This window comes from Vidua chalybeata, chromosome 15 (genome assembly GCF_026979565.1).
Source record: "Vidua chalybeata isolate OUT-0048 chromosome 15, bVidCha1 merged haplotype, whole genome shotgun sequence".
In the NCBI taxonomy this organism is placed as follows: domain Eukaryota; kingdom Metazoa; phylum Chordata; class Aves; order Passeriformes; family Viduidae; genus Vidua; species Vidua chalybeata.
In genome coordinates, this window is record NC_071544.1 from 18,680,672 (window position 1) to 18,695,976 (window position 15,305).

The 15,305-nt window shown below is 45.7% G+C and overlaps 2 protein-coding genes and 1 long non-coding RNA gene across 14 annotated transcripts in view; 2 read left to right on the plus strand and 1 right to left on the minus strand.

The window, feature by feature from the left end:
- The window catches only part of REEP2 (receptor accessory protein 2), a 23,931-nt gene extending 17,630 nt beyond the window's left edge, over window positions 1-6,301 (plus strand). For 9 of the 12 annotated variants that reach the window (XM_053956990.1, XM_053956986.1, XM_053956991.1 and 6 more), the window contains one exon: window positions 555-1,105. Coding sequence is in view for 8 of the 12 variants with exons in the window: in XM_053956986.1 (XP_053812961.1) it covers window positions 555-582 (28 nt within the window). In the remaining 4 variants the exon portion in view is untranslated. Of the gene's footprint in view, window positions 1-554; window positions 1,106-2,289; window positions 3,558-6,136 lie in introns of those variants that run through there. The other 3 variants (XM_053956980.1, XM_053956981.1, XM_053956984.1) reach the window with 3 other exon arrangements.
- Window positions 1-15,214, minus strand: part of LOC128795892 (uncharacterized) — a 16,029-nt gene extending 815 nt beyond the window's left edge. Inside the window, exons 1-3 of the long non-coding RNA XR_008433656.1 lie at window positions 15,132-15,214; window positions 12,530-12,602; window positions 2,073-2,165 (exon numbers count right to left, since the gene is read on the minus strand). This is a non-coding gene — a long non-coding RNA (uncharacterized LOC128795892). The remainder of the gene's footprint in view (window positions 1-2,072; window positions 2,166-12,529; window positions 12,603-15,131) is intronic.
- Window positions 9,432-12,530, plus strand: EGR1 (early growth response 1). Its single transcript, XM_053956978.1, has 2 exons — window positions 9,432-9,800; window positions 10,105-12,530. Exons 1-2 carry the CDS (start codon window positions 9,566-9,568, stop codon window positions 11,400-11,402), a joined length of 1,533 nt encoding a protein of 510 aa, XP_053812953.1. The 5' UTR covers window positions 9,432-9,565; the 3' UTR covers window positions 11,403-12,530.
- Window positions 15,215-15,305: the final 91 nt, after the last annotated feature.

The window sequence follows — 15,305 nt, forward strand, 5'->3', positions numbered from 1 at the left end:
TTGATGACCAGAGGGTAGTTTGGAATTAAACACACATTGGAAAATGCCTCGTTATGATACTGTCACCTTTTTACCCATGTGCCGAAGCACACTGGTGTTAAATGACTGGGTTAATGGAGTTTTCCTAAGAGGAGGAGTTGTTGGAATTCTGTCACTAATTTTTGTAGCCATTAAGTTTGGTCACTTGTTGCAGTATAAGGACTTAAATGTACAAAACCTAAGTCTTGTGCTGTGCTTTCTTCAATACCCAGACTCTTCTTGGGTATCTTTTAACATTCTCTTTTTTGAAGTGCCTATTTTAAAGGGCCCATTGCTTATCTTCCATTTCTATCCAGAGTATAATACAAAAGGTTTAATCAAAGCAGATGTGCTCTCATTCCACAGGGTGGCAACTAGTCCTTATTTCTCTTCTCAATTATTTTGACATTTCCACTAGAAGTGGCTTTCCTGGCTAAGTTCCCTTCTGATGTGTAAGGGTCATACACGTGGAAAGACAGCCCTTCTGTTGGGGTTAAAGAGTATTTGAAAAAGCTCATTTTACTATATCTATTCAGGCTGTATCAACTTGCTGAAGATTGCTGATGAGACCAAAAAGGCATCATCTAAGGACTAAATTATGAACACTACTTCTTACTGCTGTCTCATGTGGGTCTCTCTGGTAAGTGGTACTCCCAAGGACAACTGATCACAAGTCTATGATGGCACCTCTAAAGAAAAATTTGCTGTGATAAGGTTTAGTTATTGATGTAGGTGGGGGGAGAAAGGTTCCGGAGGTTATTTATTCACTTTTTATTTCTGGTTTATTTTGACAGATAAATGTCTCAGATACTTTGAATTTAAATCTACATGTGTCATCAGAATAGGCTTATAGATTTATTAGTTGAAAGTATGGCTTTTTGTTCTTTGCTAGTGAGTTTACATACCTTTCTTCCCCCTCATGCCCCAGTTTCTTGCCACTGATGCCTGGGGATATTATTTTTAAAAATGCTGTTTTGTTATATTTTCAAATTGTGCTCCTAAATAATTTTATCTTCATGTCTTATGTGTTTAGTCCTCTGCCTTTTCTCCCTCTTCATTGTTGAATGAATAAATATATGAAAATGAACACAGAAGTCCTGCTATTTCTGCTCTGCAAAAATAAGGCAAATTTTGGGAATCTGATTTGTCCTGGCATTATACAGGAACATAAATGTTCCTCACTCTCAGGTTGTGTCCGCTTCTCAGCTGTTAACTGAGAACTTGGACTCCTATCACAAGTGTATTTGTTAGGTGGCCTTTCTGTTTCTGCAGAATAAAATACTGTTGCTGTTAAGCATCTAGGAGATCTACCTGAATTGTAATTGCAAATAACTTTTGGGGAGGACAGAGGTTGGAAAGCATTCATATGTGCAAAGTTAGAGAATGGTAAATATCTTTTTCTCAGTCCATGTGCAGAAGCACAAATGTTTAATCAGTACTACGTAGCTGCTATACCTAGGCATGAAACATTAGAGTGGTCAGGAAATAATAATTGTCTTGCAGAGCGGGTAGCAAGAACTCAGCTTACTTACTGGAAAACCTGTGGTACATACTACAGGCGGAGGGTATGTGAAATTAAAAGGTAAAAATGGGCTGTGAGAGGAATTTTCTGTAGCTATCAGTAACAGTTGGTCTTCCACAGACCCAGCTAAAGCAGGTAAAGTGGGTAGTTGGGAGCTAGCAGTTGTAGTGGCTGGGATAAGAGAGCAAGTAAGCCAGCAGGGTTCTAGTGGCATCTCTACACTTGATGTTTTGGATAACATAATTCTGAAGCTGATGAACTGTGATGAACTGTGGTCTCTAGCTGGAACTTCATAACAGTAGTAATGGACTGAGTCTCTTTTTTGGACTGAGTTGAAATCCTTTTTGGCTTTGAAATTCAGCTTAGCTTTTTTTTTCCTCCCCAAAGTAGACTCTTGTGTAGGTGAAGCCTTTCTCTCTTTTTACCCCCATGCTGTCAGTTTTTCCTGCCAATGCAATGAATCAAAGAGTCATAGATTGGATTGAGTTGGAAGGATCCTTAAAGATCATCTAGCTTAACCCCTACTGCCAACCTTCCAACTCTGTGGATGTCCTCATGAAGGAAGCAGATTTTCTTCTCTTTCAGCCAGCTCAGATTGGCCATTCCTGAACTCAGCAGTTGAAACCTGAAATGTTTGTATAGTAAATAGAAAGTGTTTGGCTATATTTCTGGGCATATGCAAAAATGATGTGGTTATTTTCCTCTTTGTATATGTCTATGACATTTCATATCCCCACTTGCTCCAACAGCGGTTGACCTGTGCAGAATGATTACAGGAGCATTTAATGAGCTGCACTGGGTTTGGACTTTGAGTTTGCCTGTTTGTTAGAATCATTGGCAGCTCTTGAGGCTAAGCCTCCTCTTCTCCTGGGCTAGCAGGCTCCAGTGGAAATGACTGCTGAATTTGTGAGTTGCTAGCCCTAAACAGTTTTTTCCTTATATTTCATGAAACTCTTGACAAGCAAGGAACACTTTTTGTCAAATTGACCTCACAGAAATCTTAATTGCATCCTCCTTTAATTTGAGTATTACTATGCACCTTAAAATTTTAGCATAGTTTGTTTTTCTAACTGCAGGAAAAAAAAAAAGAATTAAACATGGGAGATACATTTCACACTGCTTTTGAAAATGCAGCTTCTGCTTTCTAATGAGTTACCTAATACACTGTGCAGTGAAATTTCCATCCTTCCCCTTGTAACTGCACACAAACTCATTATTTTTAGTTTTACTTGACAGATTGGTAAAATGAAGCCGTTTGAGAAGGGAGGAGGGCTGAACTTTTGTAGAAATTCCAAACAGCTCTACACTGATTCATCAGTCCCAAGAGCACAGACATTCCATGGAAATGTCACATAGTCCTTCTGGCATATAAATGAGGAAGCAGCAATGAGTTTTCAGTCATGCTGATTTTAAAGTTCTTGCTCATCTTCCAATAAAAATTCTTAGCATTCAATAATAGAACAGTTGAAGCAAATCCAAAATCAAGATAAGGATACAGTCCAGATTGGGCTATTTCAGTCATGAAGTGGGGGGGCGGGGGGGGGGAACCTTGCCTCTAGTGATGTGTTTGTGTGTTATTACAATCACACTCCTTTCCTCAGCTTTTACAATCAAGACAAAGAAAATCCTGTAAGTCTATGACTATTCTAACTACTGTAAGACTTTTCCTATTGGAAGATTGTGAATTTTAGCTTACTACATACTTAAGCATTGGTTTATCTTTCAATACATGGAAGTAAATTTTACCTTCAAATTTTCTTTGAAGCAAGATTTGTGCTTTAGTTTGAAATTTTTGTCACAGATCAACCTTGAGAAATAAAAGGAACAAAATATTTATGTTCAGGAACAATAACTTACTGAAGAGGTAGAGTGGGAGATTAGGTAGTTAATATGTCTGTGATAGTTTTTTTTGTCAAAGGATTTAATGTTTATTGAATGCAATGCAAAAAAACTCCCGTTCATGTACCACTGAAGTTGAATGTCTAGAAATAAAAGGAAGTGCAAATGGGAACGTTAACAGAGTAAGTTCAATATAGGCACGTTGTGTTTCCTCTTATTTAACAAGAGGAGGTGTTGTCAAATTCTTGTGTTCTATAAAAATCAATTCCTTGGGCTTCCTTAGTCTGGGAATAAGAAAAAGTGAATTGACCTGTTTTCACTGCAGAAACTGAAGGTTTGTCTCCAAGACACGAGTCTGTAACACCATAATTGCTAGCTTGTGGGATTCGTTGTTGCAACATGTCTAAAATTAATGTTTTTATTAGATTTCAATTCACGTATTTGATTTGTTTCATAGCATACGTGGTAACTGAAAATACTATGATAAAGCAAAAAAAAAACAAAAACCCAAGACAACAACTACTGCTCTTCCCTCCTTTATTCACCTGCAAAATGCAAAAATTCTAGAAGCAACATTACCTGGTCTGAGCTACAGACCTGGTCCAGTGTGCATGTAGTATTCTATGGATCCATTGCTGCATATTTGTACTCTACATAATGCAGCATTTTATAGAATTGTTATTGTGATTAACTACCAATGGATTTTTCAGTCTTGGTGGTGAATAACAATACAACACAACACGTAATTTGCAAGTTCAGCTAGAAGGGGAAATTATTTCCTTTAAGAATACTGGTGTCCTTGTACTTCAGCAATCTTTCACTGGTCTGTGGTATTTCTTCATCCTCCTAACTATATATCTAATATGTCTTGAGTTACCACCAAGTCAGTTCAAAATACTACTTTCACTTTTCCTCTGCCTGCATTTGCCATTCAGAGAAAACGGTGGTGTTTAGCTATGTCCACAAATCCAAAATAGTTCTGTAACAAGCATATGCACTTTTTGCAGCACCTGGAGTTAACAGTTTGAGACCAATTGCTTATAAACTGTCAGTGTTGGAGATGTAACAGAGCAACACAACATAACTTCTTTGATCTAATCCAAAGACTTTATGTTCAGTCTATGATAACGTCCTCGCCATCTTTCCTGTGATAACATTCCTTCACTGGTCCACATTTGTGGGAGGGTCAAGTGTGTCAGCAATGGAAACGAAAGATGGAGGACAATTGTGTGAAGGATACCAGTTAACATAAGAAATTGGCCTTTCCTGGCTCACATACAAAATACAGAAAACTCCAAACAAAACTTGTCCCCCGGGTACAGGACACTAAACATCAGTTCAAGCTGGCGTTTAATGAGATCGGGTTCGTCAGATAATAGTGAGATCCTTTGCTGATATCATGATGTAGTTGCCATGGTTACAAAAGGAGCAGGTGCTAAATACAAAGAATCAGAAAGATGAAAATGGAGAAAATCAACGTCGTAACAGAAAAGATTGCAGAGCAGATAAGATGATTTGGAGACCAGGAAAAAAATAAAAGGGAATGGTGGCAGCAACTAGGGAATTCAACAGGAAATAAGAGGAAAGAAAGTTCAAAGGTAGATAATCAGAGATGTTTGATCCAGAAGCAGACCTTGAGGGAACTTGACATGCTTATGTTTGTAATTAATTAAAAGTCTTCAAAGAGGAGTCTGGAAACAATATTCCCTAGCAAAAGTCGCTTTTGGCTTATTCTCTTTGAAGCTTTGCATGGTATATCTTAAGAACGTACTGTGGAAGACAAAGTTATGTTCTGATACTAAAGCATGGACAGTGAATTTTTCCCACAAGATAATACAGCTACTGGCATAGGTGAAAAATAAAGGTAACTATATGATGTTGCACATGAGATTTGCATAGAGCATTCCTGACTCTGTGCTCTCTCCTGTTGTTGACATTTTTGGCAAGTTCCATCTGAAAGATGTAGCTCTCCAAGATGTAACTCTTTGTTCTCTGCCCCGGTTTTGAGGCAGTAAAGCTTTAGATGGCCTTTTTTTTTTTTTTTTTAATTTGGTGAAAGATAATTGAACCTTTTGTTCTGATGAAAAGAGTAGCTGAGCTATTAAAGTGAGCTTTATAGTGGGATGTGAGTTAATATCACACTGATTCCCTGATCAAGTGGGTTGGGATCTTCAATTAATTCCTGAAGCAAGATGGGCAATCAAGTTTCCATGGATACTGAGCCAGCAGCAATACTGACACTCACAGCAACTGCAAGCTTAGTTTCCTTAAAGCTTGCTTCCTAAGGAGGATTTGCCCCCCTGTCCCCCCTGCTCTGTATTCTGTATTTGCAAATAAAAATTTGAAGACAGATGGACAGTTGAGGAATACTTAGAGACAAAAATACTGTCCCCTTACCCAGAAAATTGTGTACAAGAAATGCAAGTGACTTGCATAATTTAAAGTACAAGTTGGAAAATCCTGGAAGTAAGCCCAGCATGAATGCAGCAGTTAACAAAAAGTAACAGAGATAAAGCTGTAATTGTGTGGAATCATATTTCATAAAGGCACAGCGATTCTTTTATTGGCACAATATCACAACAGATTAGTTTGAATTAAAAAAGTGAAAAATTAAACATTGAAAGGTATGCTGGGGCTGAATATAAAATATTTTTTACCAGCCTCTACTAATAAAGCAAGCAGAACAAAACCAAGGATTTGTTTCAGGTAATTTTTAACTTTGAAATCATTCTCTCTTCTTGTTCCCTGACCCCATAGCATTCTGCACTCCGTGTCCTTGGAATAGAATTCTTCTCACTGAAATGTATTGAGAGACAATACATTTGATAACGACAGACTTTCAAGGAGACCCAGTGTATCACACATGTTTATTCACTAGACAATCAGAGCCAAAACTGTTAAATTTTCAAATAAAATTGTGACTGATCCAGTGGCAGTGTCTTATTACATTTCTGCGCTTTCACTAGGAACATTAAAGGAAGTATAACAAATTTATTAAAATACAGCCATTTTGGAAAGACATTTCAAATACTGGTCTATAGTAGCAAATTCTTTGGACCTTCAAATCATGTTACCTAGAAAAAAACCCAAATGTCTGGCTAGATGACCTAAACAGATCTTGAATCTCAACAGTAAAAATGAAACACCTTTAATGTAATTCCTACATAGCTAATGTTTCTGAATGCATTCAGAAAAAGAAAATTGAGCACAGAAGAGGACTTTGGAAAACTCGTAACAACAGGCACTTTCCTAGCTCAGTGCACAGGTTGTAAGTCATCCACGGCCTCTACAATACTTCTCTGAAGCCAGCAAGCCTCACCAGAACGGTGCAACATTGCAAAATAGTCTTTATTACTATAACTTACGTGCAGCTCAAGCTAGTTACACTGCTCTGTCTGCAGCTCTTAAAGCAGGTCTCTTGTTTTATCTTACACAAATTGATAAATTAGAATTACATTGATAAAAATGAAGGTAGCTGAAAAGAAAAATTGCATTAGATTTTTTCCATCTGTGATTTCAGATTTTGACAAAAAAACACATTTGTCAGAATGATGCACTTCAATATCTGTAAAGGAATATTGGGCCTAACATACAGAGTGTATGAATTAAATTCACTAGGAATCGGGCACCTCCTTCTGATCTTGAAAAGGAATAGAATAAAAACAGAGGACAAGGAAGATGCAATGTCAGTAAGATGTTCAGAAGCCAAAACAAACCACAGTGTTTGTAGAAAAAGTCAAGTTCCGTTATTCAGCCCTTTCTAACAGAGCTCCAAACCATGACATGCTGATGAAAATCAGACTAGTTTAAATCATTATGTATGGGACATCACAAAACCTGCAGCAGGTATCTCTTAAAAAAGGAAAAGCTCCAAATCACATTTTCAAAATAGAGGTTTGGCCTGGTGCACTGAAAACTAGCATGATTTCTCTCCATTAAGAGTAAGTACCAAAGAACAGATGTGTAGTAGCTGCCATTGTGTAACAGGAGCTGCAGATAAGCAGAAGCTATCCTCCAAAGCCTGGAGGCATTGTGTTGCTACAGCTCATCACTGATTTTAAGGTGGAAATGCATTGGTGTGGGAGGCACTACACAGTGTTACTGGCAAGGCACGGTCCTAAATATAGCAACTCAGTTAACAACCGTACACATGGCAAAAGTCTAAATATTCTAAAAAAGCGGGCAGACAGAGGCCTGCCGTGGCTGGCAACTTGAATATAAATCACAAAGGTGGTAGAGGCTAGTGGTTTATGCAGCTACCTTCCCACGGCAAAAGAAGGCCGCCTGGCACAAAGCGCTGTGTGGCCCGGCCCGGCCCGGCGCCAGGATTTCCGTGGGGAAGAGCCAGCTCTGCAACCGACCTGGAGTGGCGCTGCGGGACGTGCCCGGAGGCGGGCGGTGCCTCGAGCGAGTGGGGCCAGACCAGAAGAGGAACCAAGTCGCCTGCCTTTACGCTCCATCTCTGCGGCAGAAGGGAGCGCCGTCCGCGGCAGAACATGGGGCCGCAGACGGCGGCGAGCCGGCCGTCCGGCAAGTCCCGCGCTGCACGCGATGATGGGACGACCGTGCGCCGCGGAGCTTCGGGCGCCGTCACCGGCATCGGGCCCGCCTAAGCGCTGGGCTGCAGGCGATAGCTCCGACCCCGCCCCCGGAGCCCCGCACACTGCGGGGAAGCCCTCGCCGCGATGGCCGCGCACGCGCGCGGCGGCCGCACTGCGTCGCCGGAGCCGCCTGGCCCCGCGCCAGGGGAGCCCCGCGCGCCGGCAGCGGGGCTGCCCGGGCGGGGCGGGGCGGCGGCCGCGGCGAGCGACTATTTATAGCGCGGGAGGCTCCCCCGGCCCGGACAGCGCTCTTCCGCGGCTCCTCGGCGTGCGTGTTGCGTGGAGCAGACGGCCGAGGGTTCCATGCGGAGCCAGTGCAGGGCGCAGCCACCGCTTTGCAGGGAGGGCAGGAAAGAGCTGTAGGCCGCGTCAGGGGACAATCCTAAAGCCGCGAGAGCAGAGTCCCGAGTGCTGTCACTTTTCGTCGCGCTGAAGTCAGTGGTGGCTGCGGCCATGTAGTACCTGGGACTCTCTTGTTTATCAATGCCCTGTTCTCGGCTACGTGAAGGAGGCGCACAGAGCCGGGGTCTGTCCCGGTCTGGCGCTACGGGCAGACCTCCGCCGCTCTCGTCGGGAGCGGGCGGAGCAGGGCGATCCCGGCAGGCCGCTGGAATCCCGGAGATTCCTCTTTTCCGGGAGCGGGCAGCTCCTGCCTTGGGCGCGCTGCCAGCACCCAGAAAACTCCACATCGAGGCTGCCGCGGGAGCCGCCGTGAGCCGTGGCTCCTGCGCGGAGACGGAGCGGAGGCGAGTAGTGTGAGCTGAGCAAACACGGTGGGGGCGAGGGGGAGCTCTGCCCGCGAAAACACGGCGGCGATGCCGGGCTCTGTCGGGTGCGCCCCGAGGCTCCTGTGCCACCCGCCCGGGCGGTAGCCTCGACCTTCCGCGGCCCGGGGCTTCCGCGCGCTCCTGTTGCCAGGGGGCGGGCGCGCGCCCGTCTGCAGACGGGCTCTGCGCCCCCCCTCCCCCCCCCCCCACAACCCGGGGCCGGAATCGCCATATAAGGAGCGGGAAGCCTCCGCCGGAATCGAGACTTATAAGGTTGTTTCCTAATATGGAAAGTACGGTGGGGGCTTCCGGCGGGCTGGCCAGGGTCGGCGGGGGCCGGGGACCCCGTCTCCCGGGACCGGCGATGCTGCGGCAGCGCTGCGGCGGCGCTGCCCATGGCGGGGGTCAGACCTGCAGTGGGCGTGGGGCCCTCAGCCCGGGGCGGGTGGGGTCCCCCGGCCCGGCTTTCCCCGGTGCCAGGCTCTGACGCCAGGAGGGGTCCTCCGGCCCGCATCCATATAAGGGCTTCCTGCTTTCCATATATGGCCATGTACGTCAGGACTGGGGCGGGCTGCGGCCGGTGAGATCCGATATATAGAGGCGGTGCCGGAGCGGGCGGGGAACTGAGCGCTTCCAGCAGGCACAGCCGGGGGGAGCCCGGGCGGGCGGGCGGGGAGCCGAGCGCTTTCAGCGGGCAGCGCCGGGGCGACAGCGGCGCAGGGCGCAAAGCAGGCGACGGCCGCCTTGCCGCAGCCGGCCCGACCGCGGCCCCGCGGCGGCAGCGCCATCACCCGTCAGAGTCGGAGCCCGGCGCCCTCATGGCCGCGGCCAAGGCAGAGATGCAGCTCCTGCCCCCGCTGCAGATCTCCGATCCCTTTGGCGCCTTCCCGCATTCGCCCCCTGCCATGGACACTCACTATCCCAAGCTGGAGGAGATGATGCTGCTCAGCGGCGGGGGCCCGCAGTTCCTTGCCCCGCCCGGGGCACCCGAGAGTGCGGGCTTCGGCGCCGCCGGGGAGCCCGGAGAGCAGCACTTCGAACACCTCGGGGCAGGTAAGCGCGCTGACCTCGCCCAGGCGGGCGGGGAGTCCCGGTCTGCAGCGGGGGCAGCGACGCCTGCGGGAATTCCGCGCTGCAGCGTCGCCTCTGTCCCGGCGGCCGCGCGGGGGGATTCTCCTGTGTGCGTCAGCGGCTCCGGACTAGCTGCGGCTGGAGACCTGCCAGCGACGCTGCAATATGTTACGCTCAATTAGTAATTAACCAGAATCTGGGGCTGCGCTGTGAGAGGGATGGCTCGTGAAGCACCGGCAGCAGCTGCAGTGGCTGCTGGAATTAATCGCTATTCCTCTCTTTGCAGACACTTTTCCCGAAATCTCCCTGAACAACGAGAAAACCCTGCCAGAAACCAGCTATCCCAACCAAACGACGAGACTGCCACCGATAACCTACACGGGGCGCTTCTCCTTAGAGCCAGCCCCCAACAACAGCAACCCCCTATGGCCAGAGCCCCTCTTCAGCCTCGTCAGTGGACTGGTGGGCATGGCTAATGCACCTCCCACATCTACGCCTACTTCATCATCGCCATCCTCCTCCTCGCAGAGCTCCCCACTGAGCTGTTCTGTCCAAGCCAGCGAGAACAATCCAATTTATTCAGCTGCACCAACATTTCCCAATTCCAGCTCTGACATTTTTCCTGAATCCCAGACCCAGTCTTTTTCCAACCCCTCTGGAGCCCCCATCCAGTATCCACCTCCAGCTTATCCGACTGCTAAAACCAACTTCCAGGTGCCAATGATCCCGGATTACTTGTTCCCTCAGCAACAGGGTGAGCTCAGTCTTGTTCCAGCTGATCAGAAGCCCTTTCCAGCTCTTGAGACCAGAGCACAGCAGCCTTCCCTCACACCACTGTCCACTATTAAAGCATTTGCTACACAGACTGGCTCCCAAGAGCTGAAGACCCTCAATGCTAATTATCAGTCCCAGCTGATCAAGCCCAGCAGGATGAGGAAATACCCAAACCGTCCCAGCAAGACACCTCCTCATGAGCGTCCCTATGCCTGCCCAGTGGAGTCCTGTGACCGGAGGTTTTCACGATCTGATGAGCTAACGCGGCACATACGCATCCACACGGGACAGAAACCTTTCCAGTGCCGCATTTGCATGCGGAATTTCAGCAGGAGTGACCACTTGACTACGCACATCCGCACACACACAGGAGAGAAGCCATTTGCTTGTGACATTTGTGGCAGAAAGTTTGCCAGAAGTGATGAGAGGAAGAGGCACACTAAAATCCACCTTAGGCAGAAGGACAAGAAAGTGGAAAAGGCAGCTCCAGCCTCAACTGCTTCCCCAGTTCCTGCCTATTCATCCTCTGTGACTACATCCTACCCTTCCTCCATCGCCACCACTTATCCCTCCCCAGTGCGCACAGCGTATTCTTCTCCTGCTCCCTCTTCCTATCCCTCCCCTGCGCACACCACATTCCCATCCCCTTCTATAGCAACCACTTACCCCTCTGGCACCACCACTTTTCAGACCCAAGTGGCCACTTCCTTCTCATCTCCAGGAGTCACCAACAATTTCAGCTCACAGGTAACCTCAGCACTTTCAGACATGAACTCAGCCTTTTCTCCAAGGACAATTGAGATCTGCTGATCCAGAAGATCTGAGATCTTCTGGAACAGGAGAATTCACCTTTTCCATTTGTATTATCAGACATGGAGTCTCCAATTACTCCCACAACACCATACGTTGCAAGGCTATTTAGTTTAAACTTCAGCTGCCTGAATCAACTGCTGCTTAAGTTTTCCACCTCTGTTGAATGACTTAATTTGCATGGACTGTGGGTATAAGTTCAATATAATTTTCCCCGTAAAAAATAGTCTTTTATTAGGAAGAAAGGACTTTTGATTAAGTATCTAGCTGATGTAAATTGTACATGTGCCATGGTTTTGCTTTCCTTTAGGTACTATTGATGTGGAAAAAAATCTTTGCCTATTCATATTGTATAATTTGGAGTTTGCAGGGCCATATTTTGTAAGTGTTAATTCTATTTCAGTGACAATGCTATAATGCGTTTCAAACTTCTTTGGGAACAGCACTTACTGTATTTGAGCATGTTGGAGTGATGCTATGTAATTATCACCTGATGAGACACTCACATGTGGCAGAAGTTTTGTTTTAAAAGTTACAAGTCTTGGTGCCTTTTTGTGAAGCCTTGCTGACGTCATGCGTTTGTGTGAGTGGATGCTTTGCATCTTGCCTTAAAGTAGAAGGGATGTTACTCAAAGAATGTAAGGAAGAGCAGGGAATGGGTGGTGGGTGGGGAGAGGAGCAAGAGAAAGGGCCTGGGGATGGAATGTAAGAAAAAAAAAAAAAAAAACAAAATAAAACAAAAAACCCAAAAACAAACAATCAGAAAAAACCAACCAAACAACAAAAAAATTCCCAGACCCTCTCCCCCTCCACCTCTCAAAGTCTATTTTTGTTACAAAAATATAAATTCTTATATATATATATATATATATATATATATATATATATATATATTCAGGAGTTGGAATGTTGTAGTTACCTACTGAGTAGGCAGCAATTTTTGTATGTTATGAACATGCAGTTCATTATTCTGTGGTTTATTTTTACTTTGTAATTGTGTTTGTTAAAATGAAAGTGACTGTTTGGCTTCTAAACACATTGAATGCGCTTTCCTGCCATTGGGATATTTGGTGTACAGTACCTTTCAGAAAAAAAAATAAATAAAACATCAAATTGTGCAGACTTACACTTTCCTTGAAACCGATTCCTTTAGTTGCTTCAAAGCCAACACATAACCACTTGTCTCCTGGAAAAAAATACCTGTTTAAAGAAAGGAGATTAAATCAATCTTTTTGCAATCAGTTGCTTGCAAAAAGCATGGATAGCAGACTCATATCCTTGTATTAGGTGCATCACCACCTCTTTTGAAGTAGCCACAATTACTGTCTTCTGGCTTCTCCAGAGCTAAACTTAGTCAGACAAACAATTCTTACAGTGCTGAAATTCAAGTTAGAAAATTAGAATCTCAGCTGTGTTCATAGGTAGTCAGAAATTTTACTAGATGTCAAAATAACAGAGCAGTTTCTAGGCTGGAAATACAGTAAGCTCAGTCATAAGGGCTGGCTGACAGAAGATAGCCCTGGTCAGCTGAGGGCTGCCATAAGTTCCTCCTTGACACAACATAGGGCATATGACTGTGTGGGCCTGATACCCTTTATTACAGGTGTTTCAGTATTTATAGGAGAAAACACTTCCTTCCCTGGTGGCTTGAAATACATTTCAGGGGTTATGTGACCACCGCAGACTGAATTCAGAGGAAATTGGATCTGTGAGAGCTGGTGGTGCAGGTACAGAAGAGGGTTCTGATGTTTCTCCTTTTGGGTAGGCTCTCTACAAGATACTTATGTTTAAGGTTGTGACTAGCTGGCAGAAACAGGACTCGATGAATATACCTAGCACAGTGTAAACTGCCTAGCAACCTCTGCCAGACACAGTGTGCCCTACTGCTTACCAAAATTGACTGTACTGGCTAGGAAGTCCCAATTCTAGTCCTTCTCCTCAGGTATGAAGACCACCTCTGGCAAATGACATCAATTCTGAAAGAAAGCTAAGATCTTACCAGTTGGTAAATGCCAGTCTGTCATCAATCAGGCAGGACTGTTCTCAGAGGACAGGGACAAGCTGTCCCTGTGGACAGAGCTGTGGGGAGAGGCCTGTGCAGCTTTGTCTCTATGCTGGCCTGTGCCTGCAGTGCTGGATGTATTTCTGCAAGCTGCTAACATGGACCTTGCAGCTGGCCCTGCTGGGCTTTTTCAGAAAAATGTGATAACTCTTTTCAACCCAAGGGGCTCTGGCCTCTGTTCAAGACAGGTTGACTGGCAAGTTGAATATGTGGCTTCAGACTACCTGAGCATATAAGGCATGTCAGAAGTCAGAATTCCCCTGATGGGAGACAAGACAACGAAGCGTCTCCAAATGGGATGCTTCAAAGAAGAAGGCAAATAACATTGTGTACAGGTAACGATAAAATTTTTGCCTACATCCACTTCCCAAAGTCAAGAACAAAATAACATTTGGAGTCAAGTTATTCTGATCTGTGAGTACTGCTCTGTTCAGATGTATAGAATAGAATAGCTAAGTTGAAAGGGACCTAAGGCCTACAATGGACATCTAGTCCAACTGCTATTATGGATACATATATTACAATGTACAAATTTCTCTTCAATACTGATAGTCTTGAGGCACTGCACACCTCTTTAGAAACCCTGTTCCCCCTCAGTAAAGAAATGTTTCCTAATGTGAAGTCTGAACATCTCCTAATGCAGCTTTGAGATACTCCCGTGTGTTGTGTTCTGTCACTGGATACCACAGAAAAGATCAGCACACCCTCCTCTCCACTTCTCCTCCTCAAAAAAACCAAAACAAAACAAAACAAAAAAAAAAACAAAAACCAAACCAAAACAAAAAAAAAAAAAAAAAAAAACAAAACAAACAAACAAACAAAAAAACCCAAGTAGATGTGGATGTCTTTTCAAGCTCATCTCTGTTAACTCCTGGTCTAGCCTTCTGGAATTTTGATTGTGCTAAAAACCAACTATGTAGGCTCTCAAGCAATGCTTGATGAGCCTGAGGGTGCCCCAGGTTCTCCAGAGCATTTTGAAATAAGTAATTTCCATGCCTAAAGAGGAAAAAAGAAGATAGGTTCTCTTTTGTGCATTGTGTGAAAAGTGGTCCAAGTCAGGCAGTAATGCTTGGCTATACAGGAATGAAGGCCAGTGCACCCTTGCTAGCATATCATAAAGGAAATAAATGCATGGGTCTTCTGCATCCACTTTTGTCCCATAAAACAAAAACACATTTCAGGGAAGAAAAATGTGTTATGAGAAAGCATTGCCCATATATTTTCTGCAAGATCTTTCATTTGCTGTTGGCCTAAAGACAGGATTTCTGATTCTTAAAAAGTTTGCTTCTAGTCCAATTAGTAGGATGAGTCGGTTTCAAGGAGTTTGTTCCCAAGGAAACAGCGGGTGCTGTCACTGGCCGGGAAAACCCTCCCCCTCTAGGAAGTGCAGCGGCGAGGAAGGAAGCGAAAACCTCTCGCTTTTGTATTTAGGCGCAGAAGACCCATTTGCTCGGAACTAGACCTCAGCTGTTTGTGATTTAAAGCCCAGTTCAGATCTGACCGCTAGCGACAGGAACGGCCGCCCGGCTTGGCTCGGAGAAGACCCCCCCCCCCGCCGCCGGGCTCCAGCGCTTGCGGCGCCGCGCCAGCGCCGGGAGCGCGCCGGGGGCGGTCCCGGCTGAACAGAAGCACTGTCCCCCCGTTGCCCTTTCCGGAACCGCACCGACCATATTTGGCAGTTCCTCCACGCCTTTTATGGTGCTTCCGAGGCCCAAAAAAGGAGTTTCCTGCTCAGGCGTTCCGGGGCTGCCCCGCGCAGCCGCCGTGATGCCGCAGCGCGCTCCCCCTTCCCCCCACCGCTGCCCTGCGCCCCCTCCCCTCGGGAGGCGCGCGCCGGTCGT